This window comes from Anas acuta, chromosome 2 (genome assembly GCF_963932015.1).
Source record: "Anas acuta chromosome 2, bAnaAcu1.1, whole genome shotgun sequence".
In the NCBI taxonomy this organism is placed as follows: Eukaryota; Metazoa; Chordata; class Aves; order Anseriformes; family Anatidae; genus Anas; species Anas acuta.
This window is the reverse complement of record NC_088980.1, coordinates 132908853-132932984: the sequence shown is the minus strand read 5'-3', so window position 1 is coordinate 132932984 and position 24132 is coordinate 132908853. Positions and strand designations below refer to the sequence as shown.

The 24132-nt window shown below is 36.1% G+C and overlaps 1 protein-coding gene across 1 annotated transcript in view; it reads right to left on the bottom strand.

The window, feature by feature from the left end:
* The window catches only part of SLC26A7 (solute carrier family 26 member 7), an 84303-nt gene extending 60171 nt beyond the window's left edge, over nt 1-24132 (bottom strand). Inside the window, exons 1-3 of the mRNA XM_068672245.1 lie at nt 23955-24132; nt 19123-19178; nt 7073-7365 (exon numbers count right to left, since the gene is read on the bottom strand). Coding sequence (XP_068528346.1) covers nt 7073-7262 — 190 coding nt within the window. The 5' untranslated portion in view covers nt 7263-7365; nt 19123-19178; nt 23955-24132. The remainder of the gene's footprint in view (nt 1-7072; nt 7366-19122; nt 19179-23954) is intronic.

Genomic DNA, 24132 nt, shown 5'->3' with positions numbered 1-24132 from the left:
ACATGTGCAACTTGAAAGAATCTTAACAGACATTAGGAATGAAAATCGTGCATTCACAGCAGCACCAATGCCTTAGTCGTCTGCTGGAAAGTTGTATAAATATGAAATATTGCCCTGCATTTACTTACTAATATGCTACATTTCATTATCAGCTTACATCATTATTCTTTGTAAGGGAGAACTATACCAGAGTTCAGCTGGAGACTTTCTTCCACAAATCATTTATGAACTGCACAGATTCTCCAATGCATTCTCTAGGAAATTTTTTGGCTCTCTTTCCAAATGTGCTTATTCAATTTCATCTACATATGCTATTTGTATGCCAGATGTATATTTACAAGACAGATCTACTCCTTAATAAAATTATTAGCTCTAGTTAGTCTGCTCAGAGTATATTTATGTCTGCATTTATGGTCAGAGCTTGAAAAGAAAAAAAAAAAAAAAAAAAAAGAGGAAGAAAAAAAAAGAAGCAAACAAACAAAAAGAAACAGCAACTATCACAGTTGAGAAGACAGCTGAGGTTCCTCCATGAAAAGCTAAATATATATATATAAATATATATATATACATATATTTGGCATCGTGCCTTCCAAAACACTGGGCACCAGTTCTGGAATGCATGAAGGCAGTATAGTCCATTTTTTTTTAACAGCAAGGTCTCCAGCTAGTGTTAAGGAATTAGTTGTTCAGCAATAAATCCAGCTCAAGATTAAATTAACTTTAATTAAAACATACAAAACACACCAAGCCTTGGTGAGTTATTATTGGGCTAGCAGAATGAAAAAAAGAAGTTGGCAGGAATAACAATCCTAATTTCATCAGATGCCATCTACATATTTCACTTTTGGAGGAAATACGCCTCAAGGGCCCTCCACCCCTCCAAAAAAACAATACACCAAAAGCTATTTGAGCCAAAGCATTTCTTTCTCATGATAGCTCATAGGAAAGCCAGCTAATGTATAACACTACGTATAAATTCTATATGAAGTATATGCATGTGCTCACTGACTACAAAAAGTATACTTTAAAAAAAATAAATAAAAGCAGAACACTGCTGTAACCTCAAATCCAATAAACATGAAAGTCCAAGTCTTGTATCCACATGCTTCCATATGGGTACCCTTTGAGTATATGCAGTATAGCACATGGTCACACCTTTGTTTCAGAACAAATAGCAAAATGCTTATGAATCCAGCCAAATATCAGGAACTTAACAATGTAAAGATGGAATCAGAAATACAGTGAGGGTTTGTGGAAGATTTTTGTGTGCTTTCTGTTTGTTTGTTTTTAAGATAAACACTTATCTTCATTTATTAATGGATATACCTTTTTGTGTGCTTTTTGTTTGTTTGTTTTTAAGATAAACACTTATCTTCATTTATTAATGGATATACTTCAGTTTAAAACTTCAGTTTTTGTAGCAGCAACAGATATTGTAGGGAAACAAACTTGTGAAGGATCCCTTTGTGCACTGTGTTCTGATCCCTTTTACAACAGGCAAATTTAATTTAATGCATATATGAGTTATGTGATGAGATATATCTCCTTATCCTTATATTTTAATTGTTCATTTTTAGATTTTAAGTCTCAATGTATTCATGTTATTTTATGCTTATTTGTTCATGTGCTGCAACTCTTTTTTTTTTTTTTTTACTCTAAATGCTATTACTAGACAGTGTAAAGATCTCCAAGATCCTACAATGAAAAGTGAAAAGTGCAAGTATTATCATCACCCAGTGAATCACAAAACATAAATTAAGTCATATATTTGCCAAAGCAGAATTCTCTCTGGTCATTAATAGCTTGCAGACGAAGATTATAATTATCTTAACCTAGATCAAGATCTTGGAAGAAGTTTTGGGGGAAGGGTTCATATTGTATAAAATTAGGTACCTATATTAGGAATTTACCTCTAGAAAAAGTAAGACAACTTCAGTTGTTGATCAGAGAACTTGTCTTGCACATTATGTAGTGTCCTAACCAAAGTACCCTGATTTACACTTTGGATACATCTGCGTCCCCTAACTATACAGAGAACTGACATATCTAAATAAGTTATGCACACTAATATATGTATTCAAACAGATTATGGGAGATAATTAAGGATAATTTCTGCAGCTATGAACTCAGCTGCATAACAGAGGGTAAATTTGCATAGCCTTTTTCAGACAAACTCAGATTTACATTTTTGCAGACCATAACAGTCAGAGAAACTTACTGATGCATTTACTACATGGCTTCTAGAGGCCGTGTACTGTGTGGACAGTACACATAGTTCTGAGAGGAAAGCAGAAAAAAAAAAAAAAAAAGAGGGGGGGAGAGAGAGAGAGAGAGAGAGAGAGATTCTATACAAAATCAAAAAGAGAAGCAAAAATTGAGATGAGCATGCAATATATCAGGCAGTATGTATTGTATACTTTATATCCAAAGAGAGGGCACAAAAGGTATTTGTTTGAAAAGATTACATTGGATGAAGAAGGCTAGCAAAATGGATTAATCAGAGATGTATCAACAGCTTGGTAATGAATAAATAATGCCAGGGAAGATCACCTATGAAAGGCCTTGAAAGTAAAGATGAATAACTTGTTTAGTGCAATAAAAAGTTACCACAGACTGAAAATGAGCTAAGCAGCTGCATTCAGAACAGATATGAATGGGTTATAGCACATGTTCAGGAGGCTACAGAAAATCAGTTTGACAGGTTTATGAGATTTAGCTGCATGGAAAGAATACATCATAATGCATCTTAATGTTATCATGCAAGAAAACTCAGAAAAATTCAGACACAATTTGATCAAAGTATGCTTCTTGCCTACATAGATGAAGTCAAGGTCATATGGAAAAGCCACAAACAGAAATTTGGCATTACTGTGACAGGTTAATGGATGAGATACAGTAAAGAAAAGAGTACAATCTGCCTTATTAACTATTTTAAACATGAACGGTTTATTACCCACAATGCCACAGTTATAATGGCTGGGAAATACCTTGCCTAAATTTTCATGTCTATATCCTCAGTGGCTACCCCTGAGCTAGTCTCTTATTACTTTTGGTGGAAATCTTACTGGTACAATCAACCAGCCTTGACAAGGTCAAGCTAAGCACCCCCAAGCCACTTGCTTGGTCCCTCCAAAGGATGGGGGAGAGAATCAGAAAAGCAAAAGTGAGAAAACTTGTGGGTTAAGATACAGACAGTTTAGTAAGTGAAGGAAAGAGAAAAACAAGCAAACAAAAATGATATAATCACTCACTACCTCCTACAACATCAAACACCATAAATTTCACTAACTCTTACCAACTAGATTTCCATTGACTGTGAGGAATGCAAGAGCAGCTCCTTGACAAGTAGATACCTACACTGTGGAATGTTTATTTTATTTACGCAAGTTTAATTTGGAGAGAAAAATCTTATTAGGGACTCGCAAATCATCTACACGGAGACAGTAATTGAATTTGTGTGTATGGGTAAGGAACAAAGAACAAAACAGAAAGAAAAGTCTTCGAATTTTAAAATCATTTTCCTGTTGATGGGGTATTAATGAGTTTTAAGAGGGAATGAAGTACTAGTCTGAGAAGCAAATAAAGGATTCAATTGCTAATTTAGAGACTTGTTTCTCTGGTCTATAAAAAACAGATTTTTGAGAAACAGACAAATTAGGTTGTAATTACTAAAACATGAAAACTGAGATTTCTTAGCTATCTCTGAAAGTGTGCTACAAACTTCAGCACTGGATAACCAAGTTCATTTAAGATTCTAAGATTATTTTTCAGCCTTAGGTATCAGAGTAAGAATAATGATTCTATGTTTGAAAAATGAGATGTTGAGAATGACATTATTAAACAATTATAGTTTTGTGTGCTTGAACTAATGAAGCTTGGTTTATTTTGTCTGTTTAGATTAAAGGTTGACTGCCTTTGCAGTTCTACAGTGCAAGTTCCAACTGAATCTTTCCAGCAATGAGGGCATTAAAAGTTTTTTTTTTTTTTTTTTTTTGGCTACACATTAACTGATGTCTAACAAGTTTCTATTACCACTTTTTAGAACTTGTAGGATCTGTTTTCAATGGCCATTTTCATACAATTTGTAGAAACATAATTACATTGGACACCTCTTTCCACCATCTTCTGTTGAATTAGCTAAAACACTAAAACTAGAGGACATAGACAGGGACTGTACAGGTATTGTTTCCATGGGTAAACAGGACAGAAGAATTCAGTAGTGAATTCTGAGACTTGTGAATTAAGATTAACTTGCATTTGTAGTAGACAATAAAAAAACTATAGGAGCATGTGGAGAAGTACTGCTTGGTTTCAACAAAGATTTGGTGTTGAGCCCTCCTTCTTCGCATATGCCAAATAGCACATCACAATAATCCCATGACTCTCCTTCCCATCTCCCTACCCTACCCTGTCCAGTCTCCCCTACCTCAGTACTGGATCCACTAGTTACACTGGATGATCAATAAATTCCCTACACATGGACAAACACAAATTAAGCATGTTTTAAACAACCTTCAGTTTGCATTTGAAGGGCATCTTCAGAAGATTCACTTTCTACAGAGATTATTACATTATGGATCCTTTGATAATGATTATGTCATAGTTGGATAATATGAGAAAGTAAACATAACACCTTGGAAGCCTTCTAAAGGTCTATTTCTTCCACACTGCACATGGAAGTAAAGGCAATTGAATATTCGGGTATCAGGCCTTTCTTGTTCACCATTCCTAGACACTGTCCCACAGGACTTAATCTTCTACTTTATTTGTAATGGTGGAATTCATTTTAATCCTAAATTAAGTGATATATGAACTTCTGATTTAATTTTTAACTCGTAATTTAATTTTTGAGTACCTGACTTGAAGGTACCTTACAGAGTTTAAAGTCATAAGTCACATTTAGATAGCAGTCACTTCTACACTGAAAATCACAAGATAAGTGGAAGTAGTTCTTTAAAATTCTGTCCAAAACAAAAGGTAGCATAAGAACAGATATTCTAAAGTATTCAATAACCCTGTAAAAAAAAAACAAAACTTTGGGGGAGCAAACGTTATCTGCATGCATTGATCACTAATACTATCATTAATTTAGTCTTCTATATTTCTCCCTTACACAAGGTAGACTCCAAAAACTGCTCTTGCATAAGAATTATCCAGAAGCAATTTCTAAAAAAATCTACAGGGAACAATTTTAAAAGTAACCTTTGCTGCATTCAGTAGGATGCCATGACCCACTAAGGGCAGTGACTTCCTTCTTTCCCTTCCTTTACAAAGAAAAGACAGTTCTCTCTTCTAATTTTTTGGTTAGAAGTTGAAACGCAGACACTTTACATCAGATCAGAGCACCTGCCATCTTGAATATTCTGAATATGGCCAATACCAGATGAGTAAGATATCCCACAGTAGGAAATTGTGAAAAACAGCTCTGAGGGAAGGTTTTTCTTTATTCTCAGACTACTGGACTGCTCTCTGCCCTGAAGCATGCAGCTCTTATCACTCAGAAAGCTGTTGTGTATGCTTTCAGATTCAGATTTTTCCATAACTGAAAGATTTCCATAACTTCAGATTTTTCCGTAACTGTAGTATATTTCTGTATACGTGAATTTACTTAAATATGTTGCTGTGACACCCAGTGACACTGTGCTCTGCATGACAATTATCAGTCATTTCTAATTTTTTCATACCAGTGTTTGATTTTTCCATTTTCTATCTTTACTGGATCATCTTAAATTAATCTCTCATATTAATTAACTTCTTGGTACAAGACTCAAACAAGAAATTTCTGTCTGAAGCCATAAGCAAAGTAGAACTGCTGTTAATATTTTTATGAATTTCACCATGCTGTTATTAACAGCATTTTAATTACAATTGTTGTATATGTACATACCAGTGAAATTAGAAACTTTACAGTATTACAGTATTAAGGTTCTTAAAGTTCAATCATGCCAATGCAGATGTTCCTAATTACCTTAAAAGCACAAATACTTATACAAACCGGTTGTTTCCAGCTCCAGTGTAATTCAATTAAAGTAGTGCTTATAATTTAACAATGTGGATGATAGTTAAGCATAGTTAATATGGGAAATTGTTAAGAAATAGCATATATAGTTTATATAAGTCAAGGAGCTGAAATCCATCTGAAGCAGACAAGCAGCTGGGATTTGCCTCAGACACATATAAAATATTGCCTAAAGAAGGTGACGCTATCAAAGACATATCAAAAATGGATGAAAGCTTTTATTTCCCAGTAGCAAACACTTAGCAAACTTGCATTATTGGGACTTTTGGTTTCTGCAGGTCATTCCACGGGGTTTTCTTTCTGAGAGTTTTTTTTTCTTTTTTCTTTTTTTAATTGTTTTTTCTTTATTTTTAAGCTGCTAAATGGAGTCTAGCTCCACCCCTACTTCATATCGCTGCTTGACAAGAGGTGTGTTAGGTACTATAATACAGTTTTAAATCGACATAGGAACTGAAATATGCAAGCTGCGTATGCACACAGACCCTCTCCATGGGTAATGTTTCTGGGAGAAGCACCTCTTAACTACAAAACGTTGTTAACTTTTACTGCTGCACACTGGGTTTACACAGGTAATAGTGGAATGTCAATGCTTACTCCAGAATGGAGTTCCTTTAAATTCAATTATAAAATAGACACATTACAGTGCGATTATCATGTAGATATATTTTGTTTTTCATGTAAAATAGGGAAATGTGGTCATTTAACTGATTAAAACATCAGATACAACCATATGCTGTGTGAACAGAGTTACTGGTCTCCTACCTCCAATATTAAGTCTGAAAACCTATCAGAGGGATGGGATAGTAAACTTTCAGTTCAGAGCAATCAGTTAAAATAACACGAGGTATTTCCATCCACATTTTTACTTTGATTACATACACATACGAGTTAACACTGTAAACTCATATTTTGATTTAGATTAAATCAACATTGAAAAGGTAACCATGTGTTTCTCTTAAAGAAAGTTTTAGGATAATATGGGGATAAAAGAAGACCAACGAAGTTTAGCAGGACCCCAGTTCCAAATATGACTCTCAGCTGTGCTAACTGTACCTTGTGTCACCTGTTGAATGGCTAGCATCATCCCAGAAACCGCGTCGGGAACCAAATTCTCCTTCCAGTCGTAGGCGGGCACCCACTCCAAAACGGGCAGCCGCCTCATCCACCAGTGCCTGATGTCCTCCAGGCGAAGAGCCCGGACCTTCCTCCAGCCAGTACTCCGGGTCCTTTTTCCCCTCGGCATTGCCAGCCCCGACCGAGGCTCCCCTCCAGCGGGACGCACGGCTCGGCGCCACCCCGCGCCGGGGCGCTCTCCAGGTGGCTTCTGAGGTTTTGCAGTTCCAAGGCTACAGGAAAAAAAAAAATAAAATAAAAGAACAAGGGCACGTAAAGTTGTTTCTTCAGCCGTTCTCCAACCACGCGGGATGAAAGTACTTATTAAGCACTTTTAATCATCTAAACGTGAAACGCAGAGATCCCGACTACTAAGGCTCGCCTCCCCTTAGTTTGGGATCCCTGCCCGTCGCCTCCCGCTTTATATCCTGGGCAGCCTTATATCCCCTGTGCCTTTGGCCTCGCTCCAGCTTTAGCACGGCGGGACCCCCACCGGCACCGGCTCCCCTCCGGCTTCACCCCGGGGGTCCCCTGAGGCTCCCCCGCGTCCACGGTGGCCGCTCTGCCCTCGGGGTGCTGGTCCTGCGGTAGCACCCCTCGCACCCCTCGTTCGTGGTAGGCAGCGTGCAGATCCAAAGCGATAAGCGTACGGGGGAGGTGTAAATGTCAAGTTTATATGCTTTGTCCCATATGGGGCAAGGACACGGTGGCAGTAAGGGTTTTATGCCTCTGGATGGCAGAAAAAATAATTAGATTAAAATGCAAGATCCATCATCTTCGCAAAAGTTCCCTCCCTATCGTTGTTCTGCAACAGGCAACAAAAATAAAAAATATATATTTAAATATTTCAGGTTTGCTCCTATACATTATTTTATGTTTTATGTTTAGCTTAAGATGAACAAAGCTAAAGCACCGTCCATTCAGCACGGTACTGTGGTTTTGATATTCTGTTCAAATCACCAGCAGCGCTGAGCTATCCATTTTAAAGGAGATCTCAATTCTCATCTCAAATAAAAGCTATTTCATAGCCCCTGAAAAGGTTAGAATTAATTTTAAATGGCAAATAAAAATAATTAAATTTCATTTTTAATCCACTAACTCAACTTCCTGATAGTCTGAAACTTGACTCAATTTTTTAACTCTTGGCTTTGGTGGTTCTGAAACAATGCTCCAGTTTTGCAAATATCTGATTAGGTTTCTAACATTTCAGAGTTAATCAGTGCTAAATATGACCTTGGTCATCTACTAAATATTATGGCTTTGATGGTTTTCATAGTTATAAATGTTTTTTTACAATGTATATTACATTTTTGTTCCTGTGTTCAACTTTGATTTTTCTTGTTCTGAATTTTATCACATCTCCCATGTCATATCAGTTCATACCACATTTAATGTCTTTTTTTTTTCCTAACACATAAAAGTTTCATTTGATTAGCTAATTTTTTGTGATATGAAATTTTCTTCTAAATCACATTGCCACATCTAATCACATCTAATGATCACAATGTTACTGACAAAACATTGTGGCTTCTGGGTGTACAACCTTAAAAATTTAGTTGATGAATTTGGAAAAGAAATTAAACTAAACTAATAAATAAATAAATAAATAAATTAATTAATTAAAAAAAAACAAAACACACACACACAAAAAAAAAACAACACTTTATTCAAAAAAAAAAAGGGGAGGGGGGAAGAAACAAAAGGGCAAATGCACCACTGACCATTCTACTATGTCGTTCAGGTGATGTCCACTCAAAAGTGGAAAGAGAAAAATGAAAAAAAATAAATAATGGCACAAAAAATGTCTTCTACTACAGTTCCCAAGTAGGACACCAGTGCACTTACTCTTTGCCCTGCCTATCCATTAAACATGTACATCTTTTAAAGAGCAGAAAAAACACCCAAGACAGTTTTGTTTTACTTCTGTTCATTGTAACAAACCTCAAGATATTGACTTTTTTTTTTTTTTTGGCCTTGTTATAGCTTAAAAGTGCAGTTCACGGAGTTCATAAATGAGGCTTTTATAACTGCCAAGTGTTTCACAACACAGACTTTTGCCTATTTTCAAATGATCAGCAGTGAACAGGAATCCTTCTAGTGAAAGTGAGTTACCTGTCATGAGCTGCTTATTTTTAAATAAACATTCAGTACCTCTAACTGTAACAGCATTTACTGAACAAAAAATACATCTAAATACATTTCTACACTTAGATATGTATGTACAAAAATATAGGTACTGATGTAAAACAGACTAATCCTAATGTAATAAGATACATGGTTCACTAGAAGCTATGAATGAGTATTCTGAAACTGTCAGAAAAAGTATGATGGTACCAAAGACTCAGCACTAAACACACAAGAATATATTTGCCATTCTTCAGGCTTCTCACATCAAAATGCTGAAGCTGTTTGAGAAAGTCTGTAATTGAGATTTTCCCACCTAGTATTTGCAGTGTCAGTAAATTTGGAAAGTTTCATCAAGCCGAGATTAGTATCTGAACTCCTAGGATTAGCTGTATCAACAGACTTCTGTCCATAACCAGTAACAATGGATGGTTTTTCTCTATGGGTGTGTGCATGAATGATTGCAAGCATCTTACAGTTAAGACTTGAAAATACGCACTGCTAGTTTTACACAGACAGAACTGCACATGCAGAGTCTTTAGGATGTCCATGCTGATGTGGTATTTGTGTGGAAATTTTATTTTACTCCAACAATTGCTTTGATGAGAAAAAGACATTGAATTATCATTAGATCTGGACTTGATCAACATCGTCAGCAGTCATGAAAAACATTGTTCCTCATTGTAACTTGGAAATTAATAAAGTGCTCACAGCAATGACACAAAGCAATATAACATTTACAACACCCCAGACAAAGAAATTATTTCTTTTTTTTTAAAGGGAAAGCAGACGTAAACCTTTCACTACACAGTAGTGCAACCTCAAAGAAACATTAGCAAATTCTTTTGTTTCTTTGTAAAACAAATAAATATCTTAATTGAAAGACATACCATACCAGACACACGATGTTAGAACAAACTACAGAGACTTGTCATACTACAAACTGTATTACAATATCTATGAGCTGCCAAGGTTCTGAAACCCTCTCCTTTCTTGAAACAGGTGCATAAAACTCAGTTTTCTGAAATACTCAATGATAACTATGAGAAACCTTTGGTTTTATGCATTTAAGTCAGTGTGTACACACACATATTTGTAAAGTTTGTTTACAATTAGCTTTTTTGATGGTCTTACATAAGAAATACCTATTTTCAAGTGACTAAGTACTTGTTTTTCTGGAAGATACACAGTACTATGATTCTAATAGTGGACATATGTGCAATGCTAAAAAGAGAACTACATAAGTCAAAATTCAGTATATAAAACTATGCAAAAAGAAAGAATTTTTGTACTATACATCAAATCTGGAGGGCTTTTCACACTTGTTTTAAAATAGGTTCATTGATAAATGCATTAATTTATGTGGGGACAGGCTGTGTTTTCATCAGTTCCTCTAATATTTGCATACATTGGATATTTACATACATGGTGGATACATGGAGTTATGAGGTTTGATTTTCTGGCCTCAAAGGGTGAAAAAAAAATAAAATGTTTACACCTTACTTCCACCTAAGCCTGAAAAAGAAAAAATCTGGTAAATTTTAAGACAGAAGTCCTAATCCCCACTTCATATGGAAGCAGTTTTGCAGGAAATCATTGGACTTTTGCACAAAAATTGTATCACATAAACCAACTTTCTTCAAGATCTATAAATATGTTTACATATCCTCATAGAAGTTAAATAAAGTTATTTCTACTTTAGACTATCATTTATGTCAGGATGACTATAATGTGAGTTGCTTCTTGCAAGGTATCTCAAGAAGACAGATCAATTACTAAATATATGCAAGCAGCCAACATTAAGGCAGTTGGACTTCGGGCTAACCGAACCTGTGTTCCTGCTGATTTACACCATGTGTTCCCTAAGAGCATTCTGTTCATCCAAATCACTGCCCCATGGTCTCTCACCTACCCTCACTGCACAAGGGAAGGTACGTGGTGTGATCAAAAAACATACAACTATTGAGGTCTCCTCACTTTTTTTTTTTTTTTCAGTGCTGAAACAAATTTCCATTCATTCTTGTCCTCTATCCTGACTTCTATGAATTTCTATGACCTTAGTTTTGGTACTACTATCTTTCTGCCAAATTCCAATAAAAATGTTTGAAGGATTCAGAGGATATCATATGAAAGACAAGTATAAAAGATGGACAAATACCTTAGCCACACAATCTTTATTTCTTTAGGAAAGCTGGTTAAAATTCCAAGAGAAATCATATGAAAAATTCCAAGTATGTCTGACAAAACATAGCTAGATTTAGAAGGGAAGTCATATTTAAAATAAAAGGTGGTATGTAGGAGTTTAAACAACTTGAACTACTACTATTATATTATACAAGCTACTGGCATGATAAGAGGGTGCTGAAAAATTGAACAAAACAAAAACAGTGACAAAAGTCCATGCTTTTCCAAAATGTATTCCTGAATTTTGAGAATTTGTTATAAAAATTAAAATTAAACTGGGCCACAGAAGCTGTATCCCTTTAAGTATGCTAATTATTTACTACTGAAATTTAAGGAACTTCATGCCCTAAAATTTTAGCATTGAAACAAAATATACTTCACAAAGTCCAAAACTTCCCAGTATATCTTCCAAATCTAGATGGACTTTATCTATTTTCAGTTATACCTAAGTTTAAGAATGCTCATTTCAAACATCAAATACTTAAATGCGTATATGGAGCAAAAAAGGTAAGATCCTAGCCCTTCACAAAACAGATTAAGCCAAAAAAAATAATCCCTCTCTTCATCATAAAGCATATTTAGGGGCTGCTGTGGCTTGACACTAACACTTGGCACTCCTGTGCCGAGGAGAGACCAGAAATATGCCAAGGTAAAGGTGAACATCCAGGCAGCACCGTAGTCAGATCCTGACCCAAAAAGCTGGGGTTCAGCTTCAGCATCTTGTCTGCAAATGGGGTTTTCAGAACTCTCCAGTTAGGCTGTGCTATACACAGCTGTGTGAAGCAACACTGTCACCCAGTGGCTTGACTCGGGATTTTTCTTCGATGTTCGCAGGGTCTGAGAGTACTATCCAGACCTGATTGCCACACTACATGACAGTTTTCAAACTGGATAACATTAAGTATACAGCTTAATTACACTGTCTGGTAAAAATCAAAGCTCTGTAGCAGCAATAAAAGTACATTCAGTACAGTATTCAGTACACTTCAAATGTATTTGCTGGTCTGAAACTGAAGGCGGACTGCTAGATTAGCAGGTACTGAACTGTAAGTGCTCCCAGTGCTCAGGCACAGTCTGCCCTCAGCTAATTAATAAATGAAAAATGCAAACACGAGCAGAAAGAAAATATAATACTGCACCCATGTTCTTAAGTTGCACTCCTGTTGTGTTACTACTGTCTGCTCCTTTCACTGAAGACCTTATAGGCTGACTCGTGCTCTGCAAGCTGTGAGGAGAGGAACATTTACACCAGTTCCAATTCTAGCCCTGTCCTCCAGAGAACGATCTCCTCTTGTCACTCCAAATCTTATTCCATTGAAGATTAGTGGGTGCTGGGTGCTGAGCATTTAAATCTCTTGAAGAAATATCCATCTTTGTGTCTGAGACCTAACATGTGAACTACAGCTCCAGGACCTGGCCCTCCCTCAGCTGTGGGACACAGACACTGATAGTGCAGGGAAGACAAAATCCCCATCTAAAATGTAGCTATGTTCAAAAAATACAGCATGCTGTTCCCAAGCCCACAAAGAACTCTTATACATCAAGTTACTTTTTACCTGATTAAATGTTCTCATTTAGGTGCTCACTAACTACAGTTTGTCTTACCAGAAAAGCATTTGAGAACAACTATTGTGAAAAAAAGCATTCCTGAGGAATTTAATCTCCAAATATCCTTAGAATCATAGAACAATTTAGGTCAGGAAGGACCTCAGAAGGCCATCTAATCCAAACAGTTCCTCAAAGAAGGAATAACCGCAAAGTCAGCTCAAGTTGCTCAGGACCTTGTTCAGGAGCATTTTGAAAACCTCCAAGGCTGGGGGACAAACAATTCCTGTGCTTAACTACTCACTGCATTCTGTTTTTCCCTGTGTGTCTGTTTTCAAACAGAATTTCCCTTGCTGCCACTTGCGACCATTGCCACTTATCCTTCTGTTATACAACTCTGACAACAGCCTGGTTCTATTTTCTCTGTCACCTTCTGGTATTTCTTCTTCAGAAAGGAGAACCCCTTGCTTCAGTTACTCCACTTTCAAGTGAAATAAAAAAAAAAAATAAAAATTGTCTTATTAGAAAAATGATCATACAAGAAGCTATTCAAAATGGTAATTGTTTTTTTATATCAATAGACAACATAAATTGATTTCAAGTTTCAGACACACAATGTTTATTGAAGGAAAATAGAACTTCAGTTCCTGGAATTGTAGCAATGTGTGACTGAAAAGCACTACCCACAGTGCCACAGCTACTGTGAGTCTGTGAGCATTCTAAAAACAGGAAAACCTTAAACACCATCAGGATGATGAAAAAGGATATTTTTCAGAGCCATATAACAGATTAATCAAATGAATGTCAAGGAAAAGATAAAGAATGTTGAAATGTGATATTGCTGCTTTTTTCTTCAAAAATGGTGCAGAAGGAATCACTTTCCTGTCGCATCTCATGAGTTGCCATTTCTTACCCCAAACATACACTACATTCAACAGTGTGAGCAATGTAGAAAGTTCCTCACACTCTCTCTAGTGTTACATCATCTATGGCAGGGGGATAGACTACTAAATCAAATATTATCCCACTTTCTGTAGCCTTCTTTCTCACATAAGTTTCTGTTCTGACACTGTTACAGAGATAAGATACTGCTACATGAATAATCAGCAATAGCTTGTCTCCAGATAATTCAACAGATGAAATCCCTTATTTTGCATCCCGTGGTAATATCTCACTCATTTTTCTCTGTGTGAAAGCCTCTAAATACCTAATTTCTTCCCACTCTTACTGCATACTGTGCTGCTACATGTTTTACAGAGATGTATGATTCAGTGCAAGTGTTAGTTACAAAAACCTGCAGCTTTAGAGTGTTCATAGATTTTATTCGTTGGTTTGATTTCAACAAAGTGAAAAGGATACTTAATCACTTAACTGAAGAAACAGTTTAATTATCAAGCACCATGTTAAACCAGATCTGTAAGCTGCCATACTATGAATTACAATGGTAATATATTTTACAGCTTGTGACAGAAAATATAGCCACTCAAAAAGGAAAGCCTATAAAGGGTAATAATTATAATTTAGTAATTAAATAGTCTACGTATGACAAGACTTCCATGGCCTAGACTCTATCATTTGGACATTTTTGCTCCAGTTGTTACTGGCCTATATTTGCAGCAGAAAAATCTGTTCTAGATCATCTTGAGCAATGTATTCTATCTTTGCACCGCTGCTCCACATGTTTATTAGTATATACTTCTGTTCTATTATGACTGCATTTATGTAGAAAATGCTGCTTTCTTAAATATCCACTGTTGCTCACATTAGACAATTTAAAACTAGATATCTTTCTTTCCTAGAAATGACTGAATCATTCTATAATGAAAACAGTAAACTACGGTTTAAATCACTACGACTACATCCTGGCATTGCTGTGGTGTATAACATTGAAACCTGGTTGTGGGAGCAGGGAGATAAGACCTTCAGTCCACAAAAACTAAAGGTAAATTCATAGTCACCTGACTGAATTGCACATATTTTAATTAAATCATGAATTTAAGATGTTTGAAATGTGCTTCTTGGGGCAAGAGAAACCCACCACAGATACTTATAAAGGGTTGCAGAACTTCAGTTGGTTTTCCAACCAATTAGTGCCCCTGACACCCCCAACTCTTATGATGTTGTCATCTGTCCTTTGTCATAGTGAGGGAACACAGACAGCTGAGACCATTTCCAGACCCTGTTCTCTTCTAAGTATGTTTAAAGAGTGGGATGGAATGGGATGGGATGATTCAGTTGGAAAGGATCTTCAGAGATCATAGATAGTCTAACTGTCTGACCTCTTTGGGACTAATAAAAAGTTAAAAGAAATTAATAAGGGCATTATCCAAATGCCTCTTGAACACTGGTAGGTGGGGCAACCATCTCACTAGGAAGCCTGTTCCTGTTCCAGTGTTTGATCACTCTCACAGCAAAGAAATTTTTCCTAATGTTCAGTCTGAAACTGCTGTCGTGGTTTAACCTGGCCGGCAGCTAAACACCACACAGCCGTTCACTCACCCTCCCCCCTCCCTCTCTGGGATGGGGGAGAGAAATGGGAAAGTGAAGCCTGTGAGTTGAGATAAAGACTGTTTATTAAGACAGGAAAATAATAATATCAACAATAATAATAATAACGATAATGATGATAATAGTACTACTACTAATAATGTGTACAAACAAGTGATGCACAATGCAATTTCTCACCACCCACTGACCGATGCCCAGCCTAACCCCAAGCAGTCCGGCCCCCCTCCCCCAACTAGCCACCCCTATCTATTGTTTAGCATGACGTCAGATGGTATGGAATACCCCTTTGGCTAGTTTGGGTCAGCTCTCCTGGGTCTGTCCCCTCCCAGCTCCTGCTGCACCCCCAGCCTGCCCGTTGGCAGGACAGAGCAAGAAGCTGAGACGTCCTTGGCTTGGTGTAAGCACTGCTCTGCAACAATTAAAACATCAGGGTGTTATCAGCACTCTTCTCATCCTAAGCCAAAACACAGCATTCCACCAGCTACTAGGAAGAAAATTAACTCTGTCCTAACGAAACCAGGACACCTGCCCTGGCACAGCTCTGTGTTGTCCCCTTGTGTTCTACTATCAGTTACCAGAAGCAGAAACCAGCATCCCCCTCTCCAATTCACCTCCTCAGGAAGTTGCAGAGAGCAAAGAGGCCACCTCTCAGTCTTCTCTTCTCCAGACTAAACAGCCTGAGTGTCCTCAGTATCTCCTCATAACATGTATTTCAAGATGTATTGCCAAAACAGAAAAATATCAATTGATTATATGCAGATTTTGCAAATACAGTTTTAAAAGTAATCAGGAAGAGTGTGTTTTTCAGTTTATATGAATTAAAAATTTCAGATTAAACTCTTAAAAATAATAATCATCTTTTCATCTTCATTTTCTGTAATCCTACAAACCTATGTCTCACTGAATTTAATAAATAAATAAATAAATAAGATTGTCCAAGGGATTAAACTAATTCTCAGAGCAGCTATGGAAAGGTTTCTGCAGACCCCAGTGATTACTCAATTGACTGTAGAGTGTTTTGTTAAATAAAAAAATGTACTTGAGCATATGGCTGGATAGTTTGCTGATTCAGGTGCTTAGCAGTTGCTTTTGTTTAGTTCCTTATTCTCTTAAACAGCACAAACCACTTTCTTTGGTCTTTTCCCCTCATAGTTATGTTGTTACTTCTGAAGTTTTTATATTTTTTAGCTCATGTTTTTCTTTCTATTCCACTGGCTTGCAATTAATTTTCCTTTCATGCAAGATTTCCACTTTTTGATTCTCACATTCTGTACAGACATTTCCCTTCCACCTGGTTAAAACCTGTCCCATGTGCTCAAATTTGCTGATGGGACAGGATTTTTCCTGATTATTTAATTTTTTTTTCCTCTCATAGGTCAGTTGTGTACTTTCCCAGTTTCAAATTACTGCCCTCAAATGAGTCTTTCCTTGTCCTTCAGAAATTCACAATTTTGTATGTTAGAAGCTAGGCAGAACAGTGCCTCAAACAAGGCACATATAGCACACATTTGTTGCTTCAACCTGAAAAACCACTCTTGTTTTAAAACATATTTTGGGACAATTTCTGTAGAAAACTTGATATCTGTTATGAGAGAGAAACTCAGATTCAGAGAGTGAGTTTCCATACTTCAAAGAAATTTGGTGTGCTTACTCAAACATTTTGAGTGAGAAAGGAGGCTCATTTCACCTATGTGCAGTTTGTCATCTTCAACTGAAATTTCAGTCTTCATGAGCCAAAATATATGCTCTTCCATTACTTTACTGATGTCCAGAAAGCATCTTCAAAGAGAAAGAGGAAATTTTACAGAGAAGTTGATGAAAAGGCAAAGCAGTGGCAAGTCCTGATGACCTTCATTGACACAGACTGTACAGAACTTAATTGAAGTAAAGGGAACTGACATTGAAAGACCAAAGATTTGGGCAGCTATTAGAGCCACACCATGACTTTGTTTTTCAGCTCTTCTTTTAGCTCCTTTCCAACCATCTTAGATCTCACTATCTGATAAATGAGGGTCCTGTCTGCCAGTAATGACTTACTTTATTTGCACATATAATTAATATCTGCCATTATATTGCCTTACTTTTATGTGTGTTGATTTTTAAAGTGTGTTATTTAAAGAGCCAGCCACTTAAACCAATGTCAGTATAAGGTCAAACAGGAAGCACTGAGAAACCTGATGCTGGAGTGAAGGTGTTTTTGAAAAGGAAAAATGAGATAAACAACATCAATTAGATCTACATCTAACAACAAAACCTGTATCAGACATTAAATACTTTTTGTATCCAAATTATACTAATTTTTCCACATATATTTTTCCTGAGGTTTTTAAATGGTAAGCCTGCATGTGTGCATGTATTCCTGCATAAAGAAAAAGTCTGTGCAAATGCCCACACAGATAGGACTTATGTAAACATCACTGATGTTCTTCTTGTCACAAATGGATTTTGATTTATGCCCTACCCAAATGAGAAACTGCATATTTTCTCTTTAAACTATTGAAATAATTGATCTTTAAATCATGTATAATGTTACATCTTAGACTTGTCACATATGAAAGTATTCTGACTCTGATTTTCTTGTATTTGGAAGCACAATATGACTGCATATAAGACAACAATCTCCAAAGACCTTAAAGGGAAAACACCACTAAGCTCACACCGCTTACTCTGGTTTTGTCATTCTCATACATTAGGGCACCCCTCACAGCCTTCTGAGCAATATCTCCATCATGATAAGAATAAATTTAATATGTTATGTTTACAGTTTTGCCTCAGAGTAAACAGCAAATAGAGTGTTTTTAAACCACTCCCTTGCTCAAATGTTCAAATCCAGAAAGGTGTCAGAATATTTGGAGCTTTGCTGAGATAACCCAACCTGTACCTCTCACAGCTTGCACAACAGTACAAAAGTTCATCTCCTCTCAGCAATTTGCATCCTTCAAAGTGAAAAGATCATGCTATGAGCTAAAAGTCTCCAGAAATGTTTGCATTCCAATGATCCTTTCTTCTAAACAGAAAGCTTATAGAAGTACTTCAATTACAGAAGAATCTGCATGTTTATAGAACTTTTATTTACTCGTTCTTAAGCCTTACAGTATCTATAATAGGAGTAGTAATTAGCAAAGTAATTTCAAAGCAACTTTGGACCAGCTGAAGAAGCTTAAAAAGCACATCCCTAAATTCAGGCGCGTTGAGAATCCCTCTGAAATTACTGACTAATTATGTACTTAAGTTTAGGATTATGTTTCCTGAATCAGCTCTGTCTGTGTAACATCACCATGATTTCCAAAGAGTGGGAAATAAAAAACAACTGTAATTTCAGAGGAGGGAGAAATAACTTGAATAATCAGATTCTTAACATTAAAGAAAGAGTAATCTTGCTTCCACATGAAAAAGTCCATAGGAGTAAGAACAAAGAGTATAAATCTTTTTTGTAAATATAATTCATTCATGCTTTTTCAGTGTTCTTCATGAGGCATAAGAGACTCTAAGTGTAAAGTTGTTCCAGGAAAACAAACAAAACAAACAATCAAACACCACCAACAAAACACACACACAGAAAAAAAAAAAAAAAAAAAAAAAAAAAAAAAAAAAAAAAAAAAAGTTAAAAAACTCCAAACATTTCAAACCTGATTCTTATTCCATATTTTTCATCATTTCTTCATTTTCTTCCATATCAAGGCACCTGTATAACAAATTTTAAAAGACAACTTATGGAAGGTAGGATTTATAACGGAAATGACAAAATACATTAGCAGGCAACACTTTATGCAAATTTAAAATTTGAACCCAAAGTCTGTAAACAAAAAACATAAATCCCAATATCACATTAAAAGGCATGGATTGCAAGAAGAAGCCAATCAAAAAGCAATCATATATCAATTGTTTACAGCTTACCCAATAAAACCCTGAATAATGTTTAAGCAATGTCATCTGTTTGATCTATCCATTGCTAGAGCTTAAACAGCCAAAACCACCACCATTACACAGTTACAAGGAATAATTATGTATATGGATAGATTACTACTTTGGAATTAATTTTCTCTCCATCTGGTGTGCATCTTATTTTGACCACAAATGAGGTACTATGCTAGGAAACTAATTAACAATTATTGTAAACAATACCAAAGAGAGCAATCTGATTGATCTACTGAGCACATTCTTTCCTTACTCTGCCGTGCAGCAGCAGCAAAGACCATGATGGGCAGGAGCATAGTAAAGTCCCTATAGACAGCAGGTGTATATTTTGGACTATTTTCATTTTCTTCTGATAGTAATAATAAAAAAAACTTTTTTTTGAATGTAAAACACATCAATATTTTACATACTTTTTAAAGAAAAGTCATAACATCAGTATTTTGAAATCACTTTTCACTTTCTTATTCTGTCAAGCAACCTGTAAATAGCTTTTTAAAAAGGTTTGGCACAAAGGCACAAAGGCTTCCAAGGGCACAATTTAAACTAAAATTGTGCCTTTAAGACAGATGTTTTCTTTTTGAGATCCTTAGGACAGGAACCTTCTATCTTCTGTGTCACGTACACAACATTAAGCTAGGAGCAGACAGCAATACTGCTTATATAAAAGACTGGAGGATTAGGATACAATTAAGATAAATAAGGTCATACTATGAAAAATTTTGACAAAGTCTGAAATATTCCTTTTCAATTTTCAATTACTTCAGAAAATCAAGACATTACAACAGGAGATAGTACTACAAGATATTAAGAAATTTGTGCCTTTAAAATATTTAAATTAACAAGATACTAAGTCATGGCACCAGTGATTGTATTTCATGTCCAGAGGGTCTGGATGGTCAGTGTTAGGTCATGGTGATCTGTATTTACAGTTTCTTAAAGTGTGTTTACTATGCAGCTGCTGATGGCAACTCTATAACTCAGATTTTTACAGTTAAAGCAGGAAATATATTTAAAAACAAACAAACAAACAAACCCTCTTCATATTTGAAAACATTATTTCTGGCATATACAGCTGTCTGAGACCATAGAAGGAACTTAGCTTATTTTCAAATTAAGAAGCAGGAATGAATTTTCACAGCAGCACTACAGGCCTAGTTAGCTTGGACTTCATGGGAAACATCTACACAGATAAACAGCTGAGGGCCTGAAAATGAAATTATGCCTTGGACCCTTGGTGCCCATATTGATTCATATTTATCTCACTCCCTTGATCTTTTGGATTGTTTCAAGTAACTGAGCAAACTTAGGAGGAAGGTTCACATACAAAAAGAGCCAAAAGGCAGCATGGATTAGGCTACATCAGTCCTGTCTTCTTTTGCATGCCCAGTGCTTCAGAACTACAGTCCAGAAGTTTCCGCATCCCCTAAAAATCCTCAGAGTAAAACACGCTTACGTGTCCTCTGGTGGGCTGGACAAACAGCCTTCACTTTATTACAGAAACACTAAAATGAGAAAAGCACACACACACACAAAAAATAAGGGCTACTCATTAGAGCCACAGGCACGCTATTTTGGATCAAGATGACCAAAGCCAACAGCTACACTATGTGGAAAGGGACAGGATGCTGCAAAGAGCTGGTGTCCAGCAGTGAAAGCAGTGGTTAGAGTAGCACAAGGAGAGATTGCACTAGCTCCTGACAGTGGCAGCAGAAGCAACATCCATCTGGGAGGCTGTTGAAGCTGCTGTGAAATCCAACACTCATGCTGGATATGAGCAGGTCCACCTTCAAGTGGCTCTTAAGAGATTTGGTTTTCCAAGGTGCTGAACTTCTTCAAATCTCTTTTTATCACCCATATTGGGACCCAATGCATTCATACGTGATGTCTTAAAAATGCTTTATAGGTAAATAAATCATTAAACAAAATGTACTATAAAGTCTGTGATTAGGAAGCTATATAAAAACAACCAAATATTAAGTCCTTCTATGAAAACTACTGTAAACCCACATACCTAGGATCCTCCAACAGAGCTTTAAGTCCAAATACTTCTGCCACTTCCTTAAAAATCTATTTACTTCCAAAGAAACATATGCTCATGCTGAATAGTACTCATTCAGGATTTCCTGTTTTTCAGTACTGCATTTCCAAATGCTTTCTACAGATTTACAATTCCATCTCAGTTTCTCAACCCACATCCACATGTAACCCAATTCTCTTTTCTATTGTACTATTCATCATATTACAGACAAATCATTTAACCTCTGTGACCTTATCTACCATAGCAAATCGGTGGCCTGTGTAACTAGCACAAAGATGCACCTGTGTTCAACTGATAGCATAGAAAGAGCAACCACAATTCACAACATCTCATAAAAATTAGGTTTGTGTAAGAGAACATACTTTACAACTTGGTCATGAGCGAAAAGTAAGTGGAACTGAAATAGGCTATCAGATCAGGCCTTTGTTTTGAAGTGATTTATCTTCTCCTATGTTTTCTGGCTTACAGAACAGAAGTGCTAGTGCTCTTCAATGACAGAGTGTCCGTGACTGAAAAGCCAGCTGGGTCCTGTTGGAAATCTTGGACTAAGACATTGCTCCAAGTTGTTTCAGAATGTCAAGCAGCAACAACAACAACAATAAAATACAGATGGATTTTATTTTCTTCCAAGTTTTAAGTTTGGTTTACCAGTCTTATTTCTTTTAAATGGAATTGTTCCATGATTTCCACCATGGATTTCTTAAAAAATAGTTAGTGAACTGAGAAGGCCATCTTGCACAAAGATGCTGCAGATATAGTCCCAAAGACCAAATTGAAAATAAAGATATTGTTGACTGATGAAATGTAACTATCTCATTTTGCTCTAAAGTACTTGAAAATATCCCAATAAGTATAAAAATCTTGTGCATTTGATCTAAAAAATAATTATTACCATCATATGGAAAAAGATAGAGGACTACATAATCTGATTTTTCTTTTATTACAAAGATCCCCAGTTCCTATCAGCTCTATGCTTGCCTCAGATCAGAAAAGAAAGCAAGAAAACCACCTAAATAAAAGTGCCCTATCCCAAACAGGATAAGAAACTTATTAAAGAAATACCAACAACAACAACAAAAAGAACAAAAAAAAAAAAAAAAAAAAAAAAAAAAAAAAAGTGAAGTTCTCATTTATTGCTTTGCTTCCACAAGTTACCAGAAGAATTTTAAGGCTGGAGGTATTCTTAACCTAAAATCATAGCACATTCCAATACTGTTCTGCTAATTAAATAAAACACTGTGTATTTACTTTTATGAAATACCTGAAATATCTGCTTTATTTGAATATATTCTCAGCAGGACCAATCATAGCTAAAAATAAGGAATTTCACATTGTCTTTTAGTACTTACATATATTACGGTAATATATACTAAGCAGGGAAAAAGTAATAATAATAATACAACAAAAAACTACTTGCCACTTTGTCTGGCTTAATTATCAAGCTTAGCTGTTTTTCACTGACTTTATTCTGTCTAACCCAGTGAGGTAATCTTAGCTTGCATGTTATAAATCAGTGGTAAGATTAACAACAATACATATTAAGATGATCTATGTTTTATTGCTGCTCAGCTGAACGTCAGCTAAAGTAATTATGGCTATGAAGCTATATTTATTTTTCCATAATGTGATCCTTTAAGTCACACACATTTGTAATGAGGAATATCCACTTCAATCTCTTTCAAGAGTAGTTTTTAACTGCATTACATCATTTAATATGGGGTTGAAAGTTCATTACCCAACACACAAATCTTTTACTCCAAAAATTCAGTAACTTTAAGAGGATCTAGGGAAAAGTTAGAATTATCAGCACTGCAGAAAGTAAATATATATAAAAGTGCGTCTTGGGGACTGAAAGGCTGCAGGAGATGGCAAAGGAATTTAGGATCTTCTACCTCTAAGTCACTCTTTTCATTATGTACTCCATGAGTAATAATTGAGAGTTGTTACTACAAACTAGTTGGTATTAACTCCATGGCTGGAATCCAGATACTCATGGATGAAGCCCAGATTTTTTAAAAAATCATTGTATAGTGGGAATTCTTACTGGCAGCTGCAGCAGAAGCATTAAGAACTGGCAATGCGGAGAAATTGTTCTGTACTCTGAGGTGGAGAAGTCCTTTCAAAAGAGGTGTAAGTCATATAAAATGTGTGATAGTTCATGCAATTTAGGTCTGAATAGGCAAGAAGATATTCAATACCACATAACAAAATTTGCCAGAAATGCTCTATGTTTGTTGGGACTGGAGCTCCGAGAAATAAATACTCAGGGCAAATTGCATTAGCTAAGTGAGATAGCTAATGCTGTGTGACAAAGTACATTACTGCTGTTCAGCCCAGTCTTACATAACATTCATTTAATGAGGTGCAAGAAATAGAAAATACTTTAATGAGATATGCAGCTGGTGCTAAATTGGAGGGAGATGCAATAATAAAAAGATCTTTGGGAATACAAATGAAAAATAACAAACTGAAATTCAAGTAGAAAACAAAGTATGAGTTGCCCACCATTTGCACAAATGTGGACAAAACACCTCTTTGCATGGGATGTGCTCACGATACCCATACAGGGGAGAGCTTTGAGAGCAATGACTGAGGTCAAACAGGTGAAGTTCTTAAGTAACCAGCCCTCAACTATAACCAGCCCCAGCAGAAAGAGATGACAATCCATCACTGTAATCCTGAA